The 20,372-nt window shown below is 44.7% G+C and overlaps 1 protein-coding gene across 1 annotated transcript in view; it reads left to right on the forward strand.

The window, feature by feature from the left end:
* Window positions 1–9,736, forward strand: part of RNF213 (ring finger protein 213) — a 74,183-nt gene extending 64,447 nt beyond the window's left edge. Inside the window, exons 49-57 of the mRNA XM_069969150.1 lie at window positions 416–548; window positions 1,516–1,599; window positions 3,290–3,470; window positions 3,552–3,753; window positions 5,022–5,099; window positions 6,137–6,334; window positions 6,679–6,768; window positions 7,014–7,192; window positions 8,843–9,736. Of these exons, the coding sequence (XP_069825251.1) occupies window positions 416–548; window positions 1,516–1,599; window positions 3,290–3,470; window positions 3,552–3,753; window positions 5,022–5,099; window positions 6,137–6,334; window positions 6,679–6,768; window positions 7,014–7,192; window positions 8,843–8,987 (1,290 nt within the window). The 3' untranslated portion in view covers window positions 8,988–9,736. The remainder of the gene's footprint in view (window positions 1–415; window positions 549–1,515; window positions 1,600–3,289; window positions 3,471–3,551; window positions 3,754–5,021; window positions 5,100–6,136; window positions 6,335–6,678; window positions 6,769–7,013; window positions 7,193–8,842) is intronic.
* Window positions 9,737–20,372: the final 10,636 nt, after the last annotated feature.

Here is a 20,372-nt window from a genome sequence, read left to right on the forward strand (position 1 = left end):
TTTCCGTGTGCCCAAAACACAGAGAAAGGTGCATATTTTTAGTTCTTTGTGTCCTTTCCATTTCTGGTCTTGGTAGACATACTGACCAAAAGGAGTTCTGAATTTGGATGTAGTTCTCTACCAATAGGACAGCAGCCTTCCACCAGCCCTTTATAACCTTTATTTGGTAGAGATCCCAGAGGGCAGACCTGCCAGTCATAACATGGCGACATATGATACATCCTCACTTGTATAAGACGGGCATACAATTTTAATAATACTATACACACGCACCAGGGGAACATCTGTAAATGCTTTTTTATTATTTGTTTAACCAGTTTATGGCTTTTGTTACCTATTAATCTAGTTGCCTTTTACTATATTACTGTGGCATATGATCATAAGAAAATAATCCAATCTTAAATGTTCCTTGTAGGAAGCTGAACTTAAGATGGTGAAGTTCCTTCCGGGAATCCTTAGTCTTCAAAAAGAGCTGGTAAAAAAGTTCCAGAACTGCAGAGATATTCAGTATGTAACCATACAAGACTTCTTACACTCCATACGCACAGGTGTGTTTTACGTATATGTGCAAACCATGCCTATACTAACAGGAGCGTAACTAGGAATGGCTGGCCCATAGCAAACTTTTGATTGAGCCTCCTCACCCCCGACTGAACACTAAGCCGTCAAGTGTAGTCATAACTACAAGTGCTGTTTAGGAGTGGGACATTTGCAGAACCCAGGAGGCCCACTTGGCCATCGGGTGCTGCAAATAATGAAAGCTCAGATGGCCCAGTGTATTGCAGGAGCGAACCATGAGGTCCCCTAATGCAGCAGGCCCCGTAGCAGTTGCTTAGGCTGCTACAGTGGTAGTTACGTCTCTGTATACTAAGGAATTCAAGTCTATTGGTATTAGTTTTAAAACAGTTTTGGCATTGTTGGCATTCCCCATATAAGAAATGTAGAGGATCTTCTCTTAGAACATTTTATTTTGATAGGCCGCTGTTATTCTTCCTGAAAATATATGAATAAAGTACTAAACTATTGGCCTAGGCTTCAGTGAAAATAACATTTATACATGTATCTGGCCACTCAGCACAGTGATTTACTTAGTATACAGTTCCTTGCTAATCTGCATTGGAGCTAGTAAAAAAAAAGACGTCATCTAGACCCTAAGTTTGGAACACCAGCAGCGACAGGAGATCTGACCAGGTAAGTACAGTATTTATTTTCACTGCAGCTCGGGCCACATATTAAAAACACTCTTAGCCTGAGAATCCCTTTAATTATTTATTATCAGAAGGAATAACAGGGAAAGAGGACAATACAGACAAAACATAGGGCCAAAAGATTTTAATGGCCCCGCTCACAGGTTCTAGTGCGGACCTGCATGTAGTGGTCCGTTATTTGCGAAGCACTACTGAAGCACATTTGTAGTGCAGTCCACAATTGCGGGTTGCACTACGGACTTGTGAATGAGGCCTATATTCATTATAGTGGTGTACATAACACTGGTCATATACCTTTGTTTTTCAGCAAGTGCTCAAGATTTAATGAAGAAACGAATTGAGTATTTTCTCTTAGCATGGAATAATTTAAGGCACTGCCTTCAAGCTAATGGTGAGACAAGATCAATATATATTCTATCTTTCTGTTGGCTACTATTTATTACAGTGCTTGCTTTATGTTTTAGGGTCCTGTTACATGGGGTGATTATCTGCCCAATCAGGCAGAATCTTCCCGTGTAATAAACACAATGATCAGCCGGGGAGCTGATTATCAGCTGATCATTGTCTTTCAGCTAGTTTAACCTCTTAAGGACGGAGCCACTTTTCGTATTTGCGGTTTTGTTTTTTCCTCCTTGTGTTTAAAAGGCCATAGCACTTGCATTCTTCCACCTAGAAACCCACATGAGCCCTTATTTTTTGCGTCACTAATTGTACTTTGCAATGACAGTCTGAATTTGTGCATAAAGTACACTGCGAAACCAGGAAAAAATTCAAAGTGTGGTAAAATCGAACAAAAAACGCATTTCTTTTATTTGGGGGGTATTTGTTTGTACGCCATTCGCCCTGGGGTAAAACTGACTTGTTATGCATGTTCCTCAAGTTGTTACGATTACAACGATATGTAACATGTATAACTTTTCTTGTATCTGATGGCCTGTAAAAAATTCAAACCATTGTCAACAAATATATGTTCCTTAAAATCACTCCATTCCCAGGCTTATAACGCTTTTATCCTTTGGTCTATGGGGCTGTGTTAGGTGTCATTTTTTGCGCCATTATGTGTACTTTCTATCAGTACCTTGATTGCGCATATACCACTTTTTGATCGCTTTTTATTAAATTTTTTCTGGATTTGATGCGACCAAAAATGCACAATTTTGCACTTTGGGATTTTTTTGCGCTTATGCCGTTTACCATGCGAGATCAGGAATGTGATTAATAGTTCGGGCGATTACGCATGGGGCGATAGCAAACATGTTTGTTTATTTATTTATTTACTTTTATTTAAAACATGGGAAAAGGGGGGTGATTCAAACTTTTATTAGGGGAGGGGGCTTTTACTAATGAGAACACTTTTTTTCCCCTGGGGGACTTCTAGTATATACTCACTGATCTCTCATTGAGATCTTTGCTGTATACTTATACAGCAAAGATCAATGAGATCGGCACTCGTTTGCTTTCGGCTGCTGCAGCAGAAAACAAATGAGTGCTGTGTCGGGATCAGCGGCATCTTGGCAGAGACCCCGGCCGGCACCAGACACGGAGATCGCTAATAGCCGCGGTCCCGGGCTACACGCGACACCCGGGATTGCGGCGGTTCAGAGCGGGGTCGCCGCGCGGCCCCACTCTGAACACCTCTTGCGGACGCATGACGTACGGGTACGTCATGCGTCCTTAAGAGGTTAAAAATCATTGTCTGTCAACCGCACATCGTTCCATGTAATAGGAGGTGCGTGGTTGGCGGCTGATGAAAGTATATAGGAAATAATTAAGTTATTACTTACCCGTCCAGGCTCCCTGGTGTCCTTCTGCCTGTTCCCAGCTCACCGTAGTCTGAAGCTTCTGAAGCCATCGTGCTGCCTAGGTCTAGGTAATTGGTTGACCAGCCTGTCAGTGCACAGATTGGTTTAGAAGCTTCAGCAGTGGATGCAGTGAGTGGAGAACATCCAGGAGGACACCAGGGAGCATGGAGAAGTAAGTAAGACTTTAATATTTTTATGTACGCAGCAAGGGCTGCACGATCATCCAGCTGTGTAATGGTCTTGGTAAACTCAATTTCTGGTCCTGCTTTCTTGTTTTAGGTGAAATAAAATTACCAGATGATATGTACAACAATGTCCTCACCATGGATAGTAAATTCACCTATCTTCTTCCTCGCCGGCAAGGAGATGGCTTATGCGCTACCGCCCTTGTCAGCTACCTCATCACTCTGCACAATAGCTTTATATACGCTCTGGAGAAATACACCAACAATGAACAGAAGTAGGTGACATCTTTATTTCCTCTGTGTGTTATGACTGTGAGCGGAGACCACACATCTAATCCTATCACCATTCTGCTCAGGTATTCCATCAAATCCTCCGAAGTAACAAATCTCCATGTCATCAACTATGAGATGGAGAAGGATTTCATACCTATAATCCTTTCCAATTGCCAATACACGCTGGAGAGTGGCAAAGAGACCTTGCAAGAATTTGATCTCCCAAAGATCCAGCATCAGATTGCCAGCCGATTCTTTCAAGGAAAACCTCTTATCACCATGGTTGTAAGTAGCCGGCTATATCACATATAACACATAATATAATTGCCATACGTTCTGACTAATTCTTTTACATTTTGAAAACAAAGCTTTTAAAGGGGTTGTCCAGGATTAGAAAGACATAGCTACTTTCATCCACTAACTAATAGCGCCACTGTTGTCCTCAGTTTGGTTTTGGTTTTGCAGCTTGGTTCCGTTAGTGAATGGAGCCAAGCTGTAATACTACACACAACCTAAAGACAAGAGTGGAGCTGTTTGTGGAAGAAGGCAGCTATGTTTTTCTAATCCTGGGTAGGTTCTTGATGGAATGATCATTTGCATAGATGGGTACCACAGCTGTATACAGTCAGCAGTCTTGTGGGCAGGAACTACTTAGGAAGAGGTCTGGTGGAAAATTTATGTTTATGAAAAAATTTGTATCACCCACCTGCTGTTCTGGGGCTTAAGATGGCTCTTTTGACCTCAAGTTTCCTGATCCCATTTTGAGACCCAAGCAAAGGAAGGAAATGCCTGCTCATCCAGTCACTGGCCCATCTTAGCCAGGGAATGGCTGACCAAGCATGTCTCTCGAAAAATGACCAGAAAGTGTAGATCAGTGAGGTGGCAGAGAGCAGTGAAATGGCCGAAGCGGGAAAGTGAAGAGTTGAGTAATGTTTTGTTATATATTTTTTTCCACTCAGTCTGCCCCTTTAAGAAAATTAAAAAATCATTCATTTAAACCCTTATGAATGCAAACTGTTTTGGTGTTCAGGAGACGGCAATTTTTGTTTTTTTCAGCCCTGCCTTCTGCGAGTACATAGAATTTAATGAAAAAGTTTATTAAAGGAGTACTCCAGAGAAAAATAGTCAACTGGTATCAGAAAGTTATAAAGATTTGTAAATTACTTATATTTAAAAATCTAAAGCCTTCTAGTACTTATTAGCTGCCGTATGTCCTGCAGGAAGGGTGTATTCTTTCCAGTCTGACACAGTGCTCTATGCTGCCACCTGCCATCTCTTGCAGCAGAGAGACTGAACAGAATGCACCACTTACTGCAGGACACCTGGCAGCTGATAAGTACTGGAATGCTACTGGAAGTTTTTTTAAATACAAGTTATTTACAAATCTATGTAACTTTCTGACACCGGTTAAACTGAAAAAGAAAAATCTTCTCTGGAATACCTCTTTAAGGGATGGAAAGAAACTGAAAATCTGGGACTTTTTGGGCTTAGTTTTTTGTTTACTTTACTTTGTTCTTTAAAATACTTTTATTTTGTTATTGCTGATATTGTAGGGTCTGCCAACTGTTATATCTACGCAAGACCGTAACTATGAAAACCTATTCACGGATATAAGGAAGAAGATTGTACAGGTATAGTATAATGAGCATTAAAAAGTTTATCCAGAATTACAAAAATACACAGCTACTTGCTACAACAGCACCACCCCTGCCCCCAGGTTGTGTGTGCTATTACAATTTAGATCCATTCAATTCAGTTGAACTAAGCTGCAAATCCCACAACCAGACTGAGGACAAGATGGATTCTGTTAATGAAACATAATGGCCATGTTTTTCTAAGCCTGGATAACCCATTTAAATTGTCAGTGTTGTTTAAAATAACTTCTCTCCATGTCATCAATGTAATTCCTAAGATAATTGTAAATGATTTCATATGCCAAAAATTACTACTTACTCAAGAAAAACTGCTCTAAAATCTTTGCTGTTAGCTCTCTTGGTTCTTTACTGCCTGATGCCAGGATGTCCGTCTTTAGATAGATCAGGACAGAACACAGAATGTTGGAGCAGGGCTTAGCTAGCACTATGTGTACATCTTGGGTTGTGTACCTGCAAGCTGAGGCCAGTGTGTCTGCTGAAGATGATCCAAACTGCTCCTGAGATGATCCATACTGTTCCAGATTGGTACCTTAAGGCTCTAATTTCATCTTTGACCACCCATAAAGCTCAGGGCAACTGTCTCTGAATGTTTACAGAGTCGCAGTGTTATCACTCTCCTTTTAGCCTCTTCGCAGTTTGGTGCTTAGTTTAACCCCTTCCTTGCTGTTTACTTTTTTTTATTTCTGCTCACATTGCACCTTGCAAAGCCAGTACATCAATAACCCTGTCTCCCTCCACTTGCTATCCATAGTAGTATATGTGTAATTCATCCATCAGCTCAGTGTCAGTCTGTTCTGCACTGTACTTTCACCAATACCATGTCATGGCATAACAGCCAAGAGTAGACAAAAAGGGAAAGGAGTCCCTTGGTAAGTACTACTGTCAAACAGTCTAGCTCTGGTCCCAATCTTTTATTTATTTTACAAACCTGCCTGGACTTAATAGATACACTTTAAGTAATAAAAATATTAATGCTAAATTATTCCTCTAAAATAATGTATCTGTTTCCATAGATTTCTTTACCAAATTCAGCCATAGATTTTATAAGTAAGGACCTGAATACCTTCAGTGATGTCTGTGAGGCTGTAAACATCGTGGATATTATGTTGGGGTTCCTATCTATGTCTGGAGGAGATTCTGAACTTCCCATTACAAATTACATAGAGGACGTCTTACAGATGAAGGACCAGAGCAGTCTCCATGTCCTTGAGGTACGTTTTATACATTTCTAATACATGTAAACATACACTAAAAACCACCACATGGAGTCTTGTGTGTACTGTATCTACATGTATAAACATACATTGCGAATGTGTTGTCATACAGTATCATGCCTACACATCCAACTCCATTGGTGACACAAGAGCCCCCCTGGTAACCATGTATGTCCTAACAAGACAGTGGAAATATATCAGTCTCTATTGACTCAGTCATTGTTCTTTGACCACCATTGTTCCCCCCAGAGCTGTATTTGAGAGAATAGAAAACCACTTCTGCAGTATCATATTAGTTTATACGTACAACTTTTACACATTATCTATGGAATTATTTGCAGGCATTGAAACGCTGTTACCTGAAGAACACCATTGGACTCTGGCAACTACTGACAGCTCTGAAGTCTGCCCATCTTCTACACCTTAAAAGGGTAAGAATGTTTTAAAACTAGGGGGGACAGTTTTTAATATCTTAAGGTGTTATGGTCTCTTAGTAAACCCGGTTGGCCCTACGTGAGCAGACGTAAATCATAATAAATGAGTGAATCTGCACCTTCTCTATGGTGTATACCTGGGGCGCAGCATTGATAAAAGTCTCCCTAGGATATTATGCTCCTTTGTGCATCTTAATGAACATAAGAGACTAAACCACCCCTAATACTGTGTTTTTTTTCAGGACCCTTTTGTTGATGTAGACAAAGCATATAAGGCGAAATTGGGCAAGGAAGGGAGGCAACAACTCAATATTTTCCTGGAGCAAAATGGAACAAACGTGATTTTGTTAGAATTGCATGAGATGATCACCATAAAGCTAAGGAAGCCACGTAGTGTCGATGACTTCAAACCCGCCTGGACGTAAGCTACATTACAATTATATAGCACCAACATATTCCTTGTCGCTTTACAATTCTGGGGGTACATACCCTGACAAAATCAGACATTACGGAGATACACGTGTAACCAACAAGTCAGACATGAGGAGTGCTCATGTTACCATCTATAACAAAAAAATATGTAAATATACCCAGCCCACTATTGAATACAGTATATTAATGAATAAATTACAAACAAATTGGCACCATTGCCACAATAGAGTATCATAATACAATTCATATGGCCATCCACTATAGCAGGGGTAGGGAACCTTGGCTCTCCAGCTGTTGCAAAACTATAGCTCCCATCATTCCTGGACAGCCAAAGCTTTAGCACAGATAACGTCACTGTGCTTTGCTACGGATCCTTGTGTGGGACAAAAAGCTCTGACACGTTTTAGTGTACTCAGACATCTTTGTCAAGGTGACACTATTGTGGTAATGGTGCCCATTTGTTTGCCACTGAATACATCTAGAGGTTGCATATTCTACAAAAAGTTGTTTTTACATATTGTTTGTTTTAGCACCACTTTATAGAGAAGCATAGGATCTTCTCTCTAAACCTAGCAGCGTACAATCGTATACGGTGCTAGTGCAGATCTCCCTCCAATACTCAGTGAGCACACTGGTAGTATAAAAAAGGGCATTTCACATTTTCAAGCTTTCAATTTAGGATGAATTAGCTTATTATTTCCTATGCACTTTTCTGGTGAATGGTTTGTAAGCCACATACTGACAACATTCCTCTTTTATACCAAAGCCACACCCCTTTGTCAGACAAGGTGCACAAATGTTTAAAACACAGAAAAAGTTGAAAACTGTTGCTCAAAATAAGGCCTGTGCCAAATTTTGTGAATTTTCTACATTCTACAGAAACTTGAATTCAAGCTTTGATACATCACCTTCCCTATATACACACACACACACACCAATTTCTGCTCATGTTTGTACTTAGTTGAGTGAATACAGGGAGAAAGAGAAAATTTGAATTCTGAATTCCTATAACATACAATGCCTCTGTACTTTGTGCAATATAAGCACCCGGTTAAACCTCTTTAAAGGGAATCTGTCAGTACGTTTATGACACTTTAAATGAGGGCAGCATAAACTAGTGACAGAAAGGCTGGACAGTTTGGTGTATTACTTACATCATTCTGATCAGCCGTTCTCCTAATATGCAGGAGAATAGGATTCTTGCCACACCCCTCCCCCCGCCCTCCAGCTGCTGATTGACAGTTGACTACCTATACACAGCATGGATAGATAACTGCCAATCATCAGCTGGTGGGCGGAGTTTTCTGCTTCTCATGAATATCCAGGACTACTGGGCTCATGCACATAATGGAGAGGACTACTTATTGTCCATGTTATTCAGGAGGATATCTCTGGATCAGCTGCACAGAACAATGTAAATGATACATTTTTGTGTTTATCTTCTCTGTCACTAGTTTATGCTCCCCTGAGATAGGACAGCGTAAACCTACTGACAAGAGTCTTTTTAAAGCATTTGCAAGTGGCTCCAAATATTAGAAGAAATAATTTATATATAAACCTGTAATAATACATTGCATCTCTGCTCCCTTGGGGCCTTATTTTCTTCCCAGTCCTAATCTGTCTTGATCTTTTATTGCAGCCTAAGAGAAGTACTGGGACCTCTTCTTGATATCAAAGATGTCTCCTTCCCTGAGATAGAAGAGGACTTTCCCGAGCAGATTGCACTTGCCCACTGCATCGATGCATGGAAGATCGCGGCCTGCAAGAAATGGGATCGTCTGTAGGCCTACTACGCCCCCCCCAAAAAGAGACTTTACACTTCTATTGCACACTCAGGCTTTTGTACTTTTTTATAATAATGAAAATAATATTTGGGAATAATGCAGATTTTTTTTTAGAAAGTTTATTACAAATAGGGATCAACAATAAACTGCACAAACTGTATGCAATAGATTTTCTAAGGGAAATCTCCTGCTATGTTGTGTGCTGTACAGTACACAACTATCCCACTGTGTCATGCACTGTACATGTACCTCACTATGACATGTGCTATACATGACAACTATCCTGCTATGATAAATGCTGCATATGACAACTTACAAGTGTACTGTACATGAGAATTACCCTAATATGCCTTACTGTAATATACTGAAAAGCATATCACATACTTCAGCTTTTAACATTTCATAATAGAAATTTACATAAAATAACTTGTCAATCATAGTACTTCATGTATAGTAGTTTTCCATACCTCTAGCTGCTTTCAAATTGTTGCTCTCGGAAAAAGAGAGTGCTGTGTCTCCACCGTCAGATGAGTGACCTAACACGTGTTATCTGAGCTACTAAAATAGACAATGTATGTATATGTTAGATGTCAGGCACTTCTGACAGCATAGCCATATAGTGCATTGCTCAGGAATAATGTATTTATAGTCAGGAACAGCTCAGTAATTCTGAAAGTGCTTAGAAAATTATATATATATATATATATATATATATATATATATATATAATTATTATTATTTTTTTTTTTTCACATGAGACCAAAACAGGTAAACGTTCCAAAATTCAGACTGTACTATATAGCAATTAGACAATACTGTATGACCAAACTATATCATTCAGCATACAGACCATACTATACTATGCGACATACAGACCAAACCACAGAATGCACTGACAAGATTATGCCATATAGACAATCATATACAACATACAGAGCAGTCTGCACAATGCACATACCAGACTGTCAAACAACATACATACCATACAGTACAGCATATAGATCATACCATGCAAAATAGTGAGACTACTGCACAATTCACAGACCATTCCATTCCAATCAGACCCTATTATATCACATACAGATCATGTTGTATAGATCAAACCATGCCATTTAACATACAGACAAGACCGTACAATAGACATGGGAGTCTATGTCTGTCTTATGGTCCTGTCCATCCATATAACTCAAGCACATGGAAGGAATTGCCATAAGAGACTAAATGCTGGACATGTTCGTATCAGTTTTTTTCTTACTCTTGAACTGTAAATCAGGTGACCACATAGTCCATATACTATATACCACATAGACCATATACCACATAGTCCATATACTATATACCACATAGTCTTAAACAATCAGGCTTCACAAAGGCCATATACTCGTGACCTTCACTGTACTCTATTGTGTCTGTTTACTTAGTCTGCATAGATATAGAGAGATCACTGTACTAATAGTATATTTTATAAGATAACGTTTACATGGGCAGTTTATTTAGGCTTTAGGGTACAAACCCACTTGACGTATTTGCTGCGTGAATCAGTCTTAAAATTAAGCAGGCAAATCGCAGGTTGGCTTTATACAATTGTTCTGCGTTAAAATACGCAATTGCGTATTTTTGAAGCGTGAAGCTACATGCGTTTTTCGCACAGGTTGTTAACAACTGATGCTTTGCTAACAACAAGCTTCACGCTTCAAAAATACGCAATTGCGTATTTTAACGCAGAACAATCGTATAAAGCCAACCTGCGTTTTGCCTGCTTATTTTTAAGACTGATTCACGCAGCAAATACGTCAAGTGGGTTTGTACCCTTAACCATATTTTCTAGGTTTATCTCTCCCAGGAGATTGCATTGGCCTGTATAAAGCAGCTACCTCAGTCGGAAGTTTGCCAACATTTCTAAACTGTGAATGAGTCACAGAAAAACTTTGTTTACTTATTGTACTTCATTTGTTTTCTTTTTGTTATTTGCCAGATACATCTAGCAATGTTGTTCTTCCATTAAAAAAACTTCAATGATTTATTTGTGTTTCTCCTTTTATAGCCCAGTTAATTTCCATGTAGAAGCCATGTGTGGCCGTTTCCAGGACCTGTTGTGGCATTGCAGGCCTGCTCATCCAATCAGCAGCTGCAGTGATTGGTTGGGCAGGAGTGCAGTGGTGTCCTGCCTCAGCTGCTGACTGGTTGGGAGGGCTGCGGCTGTGCTTTATTATTTTTATACCTCCTATCCCTGGGCATATATCAAAAAAGGCCCTTTCCTAGAATAGCCCATAAGGATACAAACACACAGGCCGGATCCTCAGCGGATTTCTCGCTGCGAGTTTGCAGCGAAATGCACTGCGGATCTCTTCCTGTTGGTTTCTATGAGACGACATACTTGCAGCTTCACGCTCCGGCTTCCTCCATTGCCCCGGCGCAGCCGCTGATTCGCTGAGCGGGACATCCAGACGCCGGGAGCAAGCCGGAGCATGGAGTAGGTACAGTATGCTCCAGCCGGCAGGGGGTTAACGGGGCTGTCATTTACATACACATCTCGCTGCGAGTATGTCCTCTCATAGAAACCAACAGTAAGGAATCCGCAGCGGATTTCGCTGTGGATCCGGTTTGTGTGTTTGTACCCTTAAGGGGAATTCCTATGGATTTGCTCAGGCATTATGGCATATCCTCAGAATAAGCCCTATATTCCTGATCGTTGCAGGCCGCCGCCCCAGGGTTTGGTAATCAACGTTCACTGAAGTATATGGACAGTGTGACAGCTCACATTCAATACTCACTAGACTTTAATTCTACAGAATGAAGCTGGAATTTGCTTTGGTCTCAGTTACCTCGTTAGCCAGAGGGAGAACATACTCTTTCAAAAACTGCGTGTATATCGGGAAAAGGCACCTTACCTTTAGTGATCCAACAGAGTGTAAAACTGCAAGCTAATTTTTGCCATATGTTAATAAAACATCTTTCTGAAGATGAAGAAAAATTCTTTTGACACAGGTGAAATTTTAATTACAATTTTTTTAGAATCGGCAGGAAATCAGTAAAACATCTGCTTATCACTTCTTCTCCGAAGTCAGGAATACATAACACACACAATGTCAATGTAAAACAGCTGACCGATTAGAGATAATCGTTTTAGAGTCTTCCACTGATTACATTTTTATACCCCGAATAATGAGAACTTCATTGTGCCAGCTGCCAAATCACTGACGCTTCCAGAAAAAACAGAGAAAGAAACTGCTATGCCATGCTGATATCAGCTCTGCTAGATCACTGGCTCACCTCTGCTGTATCATGCGGGTATCGGCTCTGATACATGACTAGCTCAGCCGTGTCATGTGGGTATCACCTCTGCTACATCACTGGCTCAGCTCTGCTGTGTCATGCGGGTATCGCTCTGCTACATCACTGGCTGAGCTCTGCCGTGTTATGAAACTATCGCTTGTGCCAAATCAAATTAGCTCTGCCTTCTCATGCAGGTAGGCTCTGCTACATCACTGGCTCAGCTCTGCTTTATCATGCCGATATCGGCTCTGCTACATCACTGGCTCAGCCCTGCCGTGTCATGTGGGTATCGGCTCTGCTACATCACTGGCTCACCTCTGCCGTGTCATGCGGGTATCAGCTCTGCTACATCACTTTCTTGGCTCTGCCATGTCAAATGTAAGACACCCAGATGGCATGGCAGAGCTGAAAAAGCTTTGCTTCATTACTGGCTCAGCTCTGCCGTGTCATGCAGGGTTTTGCCCCGCTAAATCACTGGCTGAGCTCTGCCGTTTCATACGGATATCAACTCTGCTACATCACTGGCTGAGCTCAGCCGTGTCATGCGGGTATCGACTCTGCTACATCACTGGCTCAGCTCTGCTGTGTCATTCCAATATCAACTGCTAAATAACTGGCTCAGCTCTGCCGTAACATGCGGGTATCAACTCTGCTACATCACTGGCTTAGTTCTGTCATGCGGGTATCGGGTGTGCTACATCAATGGCTCAGCTCTGCCTTGTCATGCAGGTATTGGCTCTGCTACATCACTGACTGAGCTCTGCCGTGTCATAAGGGTATAGGCTCTGCTACATCACTGGCTCAGCTCTGCCGTGTGATTGGCTCTGCTAAATCATGTGGTTAGCTCTTCTGTGTCATTCGGGTAACGGCTTTGAAACACCACTGGCTCAGCTCTGCTGTGCCATGCGGATATCAACTCTGCTTGTTCCCTGGCTCACCTTGCAAGTATGGGCTCAGCTATGCTGTGTCATGCGGGTATCAGCTCTCCTACATCACTGGCTCAGCTATGCCGTGTCATGCGGGTATCAGCTCTCCTACATCACTGGCTCAGCTCTGCCGTGTCATGCGGGTATCAACTCTGCTACATCACTGGCTGAGCTCAGGCGTGTCATACGGCTATCAACTCTGCTACATAACTAACTGAGCTCTGCCGTGTCATGCAGTTATAGGCTCTGCTACATCACTGGCTGAGCTCTGCCGTGTCATGCAGGAAATGGCTCTGCTACATCACTAGCTCAGCTATGCCGTGTCATGCGGGTATCAGCTCTCCTACATCATTGGCTCAGCTCTGCCTTGTCATGCGGGTATCAACTCTGATACATCTCTGGCTCAGCTCTGCCACGTCATGGGGCTATCTGCACTGCTTCATCAATGGCTCAGCTCTGTCGTATCATGCTGGTATGGAGTGTGGTATATCACTGGCTCAGCTCTGCTGTGTCATGCGCAGGCCCGGACTGGTAATCTGGCAAGGCGGGCAAATGCCTGCTGGGCTGGCCAGATTACCAGTCCGTGGGCCGCCCGGGCTGTCTAATGGAAAAAAAAAAAAATCACCGCTGCGGCCCGCTCCTGACATGCTCCTCCAATCCAATCAACGTGGGGCCGATGTGGCCGGCCGCTGCGGCCCCTCGTTGATTGGCGGAGCACGTCAGGAGCGGGCCAGCCGGGCCAAGGTGAGCGGGCTGTGGTGGTGGGAGGGGGTTGCGGTGGCGTGTCTTCGCCCCGTTGTTCCCCCCCAAGTGCCGAGGGCCGCAGACGTGCCGCGCGCAGGCACGTCTGCAGCCACCTCCACCAGGCTCCCAGCAGTCACATCACTTCCCTGACGCGCCGCTGAGGACCTGGAGGAGAGAGAGGAGAGCCGCCGCCGCCGTGGACCGAAGATCCAGCCGAGGAAGAAGCTGCTGGGAGCGAGGTGAGGTGAGAATGCAGGGGGGCTATTCTATATGGATGATGCAGGGGGCTATTCTATATGGGGGGGGCTATTCTATATGGGAGGGGGATGCAGGGGGCTATTCTATATGGGAGGGGGATGCAGGGGGCTATTCTATATGGGAGGATGATGCAGGGGGCTATTCTATATGGGAGGGGGTGCAGGGGGCTATTCTATATGGGAGGGGGATGCAGGAGGCTATTCTATATAGGGGGGATGCAGGAGGCTATTCTATATGGGAGGGGGATGCAGGAGGCTATTCTATATAGGGGGGATGCAGGGGGCTATTCTATATAGGGGGGATGCAGGGGGCTATTCTATATTGGGGGGATGCAGGAGGCTATTCTATATGGGGGGGATGCAGGGGGCTATTCTATATGGGAGGCGGATGCAGGGGGCTATTCTATATGGGAGGGGGATGCAGGGGGCTATTCTATATTGGGGGGATGCAGGGGGCTATTCTATATGGGGGGGATGCAGGGGGCTATTCTATATGGGAGGCGGATGCAGGGGGCTATTCTATATGGGAGGGGGATGCAGGGGGGCTATTCTATATGGGAGGGGGGTGCAGGAGAGGCTATTCTATATGGGGGGATGCAGGAGGCTATTCTATATAGGGGGGATCCAGGAGGCTTTTCTATATGGGAGGGGGAGCAGGGGGGGGCTATTCCATATTGGAGGAGGATGCAGGGGGCTATTCTATATGGGAGGGGGATGCAGGGGGCTATTCTATATGGGAGGGGGATGCAGGGGGCTATTCTATATGGGAGGGGGATGCAGGGGGCTATTCTATATGGGAGGGGGATGCAGGGGGCTATTCTATATGGGAGGGGGATGCAGGGGGCTATTCTGTATGGGAGGGGGATGCAGGGGGCTATTCTATATAGGAGGGGGATGCAGGGGGCTATTCTATATGGGAGGCGGATGCAGGGGGCTATTCTGTATAGGGGGATGCAGGGGGCTATTGTATATGGGAGGCGGATGCAGGGGGCTATTCTATATGGGAGGCGGATGCAGGGGGCTATTCTGTATAGGGGGATGCAGGGGGCTATACTATATTGGGGGGATGCAGGGGGCTATTCTATATGGGAGGGGGATGCAGGGGGCTATTCTATATGGGAGGGGGATGCAGGGGGCTATTCTATATAGGAGGGGGATGCAGGGGGCTATTCTATATGGGAGGCGGATGCAGGGGGCTATTCTGTATAGGGGGATGCAGGGGGCTATTCTATATTGGGGGGATGCAGGAGGCTATTCTATATTGGGGGGATGCAGGGGGCTAGTCTATATGGGAGGGGGATGCAGGGGGCTATTCTATATGGGGGGATGCAGGGGGCTATTTTATATGGGAGGGGGATGCAGAGGGCTATTCTATATGGGATGGGGATGCAGGGGGCTATTGTATATGGGAGGGGGATGCAGGGGGCTATTCTATATTGGGGGGATGCAGGAGGCTATTCTATATAGGGGGGATGCAGGGGGGCTATTCTATATGGGAGGGGGATGCAGGGGGGCTATTCTATATAGGGGGGATGCAGGGGGCTATTCTATATGGGAGGGGGATGCAGGGGGGCTATTCTATATGGGAGGGGGATGCAAGGGGGCTATTCTATATAGGAGGGGGGATGCAGGGGGCTATTCTATATGGGAGGGGGATGCAGGGGGGCTATTCTATATTGGAGGGGGATGCAGGGGGCTATTGTATATGGGGGGATGCAGGGGGCTATTGTATATGGGGGGATGCAGGGGGCTATTCTATATGGGGGGGTGCAGGGGGTTATTCTATATAGGGGGATGTACAGCAGGGGGGCTATTCTATATGGGGGGAATGTACAGCAGGGAGGCTATTCTATATGGAGGATGTACAGCAGGGGGGGCTATTCTATATAGGGGGATGTACAGCAGGGGGGCTATTCTATATGGAGGATGTACAGCAGGGGGGGGCTATTCTATATAGGGGGATGTACAGCAGGGGGGCTATTCTATATGGAGGATGTACAGCAGGGGGGGGCTATTCTATATAGGGGGATGTACAGCAGGGGGGCTATTCTATATGGAGGATGTACAGCAGGGGGGGGCTATTCTATATAGGGGGATGTACAGCAGGGGGGCTATTCTATATGGAGGATGTACAGCAGGGGGGGGCTATTCTATATAGGGGGATGTACAGCAGGGGGGCTATTCTATATGGGGGATGTACAGCAGGGGGGGGCTATTCTATATAGGGGGATGTACAGCGGGGGGGGGGGCTATTCTATATGGGGGGGATGTATAGATGAGGATGTTGCTGGAGCATGAAGCCTAATATGTCTGTCTGGCAGATCCCGTGAAGAGGAGTCATGGCCAGAGAAGCCTTTATAATGGCCGGAGCCAGATGGAGAAGAAAAGGAAAAGTGGACGTCTCGTCATGCAGAGAAGACGCCTACTGTAAGTGACAGGATGTAATTGCCCTATAATCACTTATCAGGTCTACAGAACCTTTATACAGCTGGGATCTACCTCAGTATCTGGGGTGTCACACTCCAGCCCTCCAGTTTTTGCAAAACTACAATTCCCGTCATGCTTTAGCTGTCCAGTCATGATGGGATTTGTAGTTCTGTAACAGCTGTAGGGACAGAGTGTAACACCTGTGTTCTATTGTCACTGCTTTGGGAGAATATTGGTCTTTATATGGTAGCTGTTATTTGGTGCCAGTATAGTGGTATTATCCAGTCACCGTATGCTGAGGGCAGTGGGCATGGTGTGATGGTATAGGGGTATTATCCAGTCACCGTATGCTGAGGGCAGTGGGCATGGTGTGATGGTATAGTGGTATTATCCAGTCACCGTATGGTGAGAGTAGTGGGCATGGTGTGATGGTATAGTGGTATTATCCAGTCACTGTATGCTGAGGGTAGTGAGCATGGTGTGATGGTATTACTCGTATTATTGGTAATATTAGTGTTTTATATAGTGGATTGTATTCAGTCACAGTGTAGCGGTATTAGTCATTATGTGGTGGTAATGGCCGTGCTCATGGTGTGGGGATATTATTTGTTACTTATATACTGGTAGTATAGGAAATATTGGTGGGTTTGCTTAGTAACAGTATGGCAGTAACTTGTACAGTATGGGGATAATATTTGCTTACTGGTGTTATTAACTATGACAGTGTTATCATGCACAGAAAATTCTTACCTATGTTACCATTATATATCCATCAATTTTTCCTGGGGCCCTACGGATGGATGGATATCCAGTAGGAAATGGCTATCTAGCAGCTTATTATGTAGCTTTGACCGCCATTATATGGTGTGCAAACATAGTCAGGATAAAAGGGATTTAAAAAATATAGTAACTTTTGTCCAAAAACAGCACCACCCTGTCCTCAGTGTATGGTTATTACAACTTGGCTTCATTCACTTCAAGTGGAACTGAGCTGCAATACCTCACACAAACTGAAGAAGAGTGTGGCACTGTTTCTGGAAGAAGGTGGCCATGTTTTTCTCCTATAAAGGGAATCTGTGAGGTCCGTACCAGGACTAGGGCTGTAGATCTTAGCAGACAGGTGTGAGGGAGATATCACTGACCTCTAGTCCAGTGTAAACTTTTATAATTGTCCTTTTCATTTCCAACTAAAGTTTCACACCAGCAGCCGCAGCAGCAGCACCCTATACGTCGATCAGTCAGAGCAGGAAGGGACGGGGGCAGAAAGTGCTGCTGTGGCTCCACCTCTGTGACACTTCAGCTGGTAATGAAAAGAAAGATTATAGAGGTTTACACTGGACTAAAGATCCGGTCCCTGACCTGTACGCTGGGATCTACAGCTGTGTACCTGGTATAGACCCCACAGGTTCCCTTTAAGGGCACGTTCATACCTAATCCAATGCAGATTTGGTGCTTCTGATTTAATCAGTTGAATGAGTGCATATATATGCCACATTAAATCCACAGCAGATCATGTTATAGCATTATTTTTAGGTGCTGATGGTGGGGTTCACATGTTTAAGGGAGTAGTGGGGACATGGCTAAATGAAGCAGAATTTGCTACAGCTCGTATTTTACACGGCTATCCATGATATATAGGGAAGGATATGGTATGTGGGCTGCTGGGGTTTGATTGCCAGGGCTGATTTTAAGTCCCAGTCCGGCCCTGGTCATGCGGGTACCGCCTCTGCTTCATCACCTTCTCAGCTCTGCCATATCATGCGGGTATAGGGTGTGCTACATCACTGGCTAAGCTCTGCCATGTCATGCGGGTTTTAGCTCTGCTACATCACTGGCTCAGCTCTGCTTTGTCATACGGGTATCAGCTCTGCTACATACTGTAACTGGCTCAGCATTGCTGCATCATGAGGGTATCAGCTCTGCTACATAACTGGCTCAGCTCTACCTTGTCATGCAGGTATCAGGTGTGCTACATCATTGGCTCATCTCTGCCGTGTCATGCAGGTATCAGCTCTGCTACATCACTGGCTGTGCTCTGCCATGTCATGCAGGTATTGGCTCTGCTACATCACTGGCTGAACTCTGCTGTGTCATGCATGTATCTGGTCTGCTACATCATTGGCTCAGTTCTGCTGTGTCATGTTAAATATAGTCTCTGCCACATCACCTGCTAAGCTCTGCCATGTCATGCAGGTATCGGCTCAGCTACATCACTGGCTTAGCTCTTCCGTGTCATGCGGGTATCAGCTCTGCTCCATCACTGGCTCAGCTCTGCCATGTCATGTGAGTATCGGCTCTGCTATATATCTGGCTCAGTTCTGCCATATCATGCAGGTATTGGCTCTTCTCCATCACTGGCTCAGCTCTGCCGTATCATGCGGGTATTGGCTCTGCTACATCACTGGCTTAACTCTGCCGTGTCATGTTGATATCTGCTCTGCTACATTACTGTCTGAGATCTGCCGTGTCATACGGGTAAAGGCTCTGCTACATCACTGGCTCAGCTCTGTTGTGTCATGTTGGTATTGGCTTTGCTACATCACTGGGTCTTCTCTGGTCTGTCATGCAGATATCTGCTCTGCTACATCACTGGCTGAGCTCCGCCATGTTATGCAGATATAGGCTCTGCTACATCACTGATTAAGCTCTGCCGTGTAATGCAGGTATCGGTTGTGCTACATGAATGGCTCAGCTCTGATTTGTCATGCGGGTATTGGCTCTGCTACATCACTGAGCTTTGCCGTGTCATGCGGATCTCAGCTCTGCTACATCACTGGCTCAGCTCTGCCTTAACATGCGGGTAATGGCTTTGTTACTTCACTTTTTCAGCTCTGCCATGCTATGTGGGTATCGGCTTTGCTACATTACTGGCTCAGCTCTGCCGTGTCATGCAGTTATTGGCCCTGCTAAATCTTTGGCTGAGCTCTGCCATTTCTTGCGGGTATCAACTCTGCTACATCACTGACTGAGCTCAGGCGTGTCATGCGGGTATCAACTTTGCTACATAACTAACTGAGCTCTGCTGTGTCATGCAGGAAATGGCTCTGCTACATCACTAGCTAAGCTATGCCGTGTCATGCGGGTATCAGCTCTCCTACATCACTGGTTCAGCTCTGCCTTGTCATGCAGGTGTCGGCTCTGCTACATCACTGGCTCAGCTCTTCCGTGTCATGCGGGTATCGACTCTGATATATCACTAGCTCAGCTCTGCCGCGTCATGGAGCTATCTGCACTGGTATATCAGTGGCTCAGCTGTGCCAGGTCATGCGGATATCAGCTCTTCTTCATCAATGGCTCAGCTCTGTCGTATTATGCAGGTATAGAGTGTGCTATATCACTGGCTCAGCTCTGCCTTGTCATGCGGGTATCAGCTCTTCTACATTACTGGCTTAGCTTTTCCGTGTCATGCGGATATCGACTCTAATACATCACTGGCTCAGCTGTGCCCTGTCATGCGGCTATCCGCACTGCTACATCACTGGCTCAGCTGTGCCGTGTCATGCAGGTATCAGCTCTTCTTCATCAATGGCTCAGCTCTGTCGTATCATGCTGGTATGGAGTGTGCTATATCACTGACTCAGCTCTGCTGTGTCATGCGGGTACCGCCTCTGCTTCATCCCCTACTCAGCTGTGCCATATCGTGCGGGTATAGGGTGTGCTACATCACTGGCTAAGCTCTGCCTTGTCATGCGGGTTTTAGCTCTGCTACATCACTAGCTCAGCTCTGCTTTGTCATACGGGTATCAGCTCTGCTA

The sequence above is a fragment of the Dendropsophus ebraccatus genome, chromosome 1 (genome assembly GCF_027789765.1).
Source record: "Dendropsophus ebraccatus isolate aDenEbr1 chromosome 1, aDenEbr1.pat, whole genome shotgun sequence".
Lineage (NCBI taxonomy): Eukaryota > Metazoa > Chordata > Amphibia > Anura > Hylidae > Dendropsophus > Dendropsophus ebraccatus.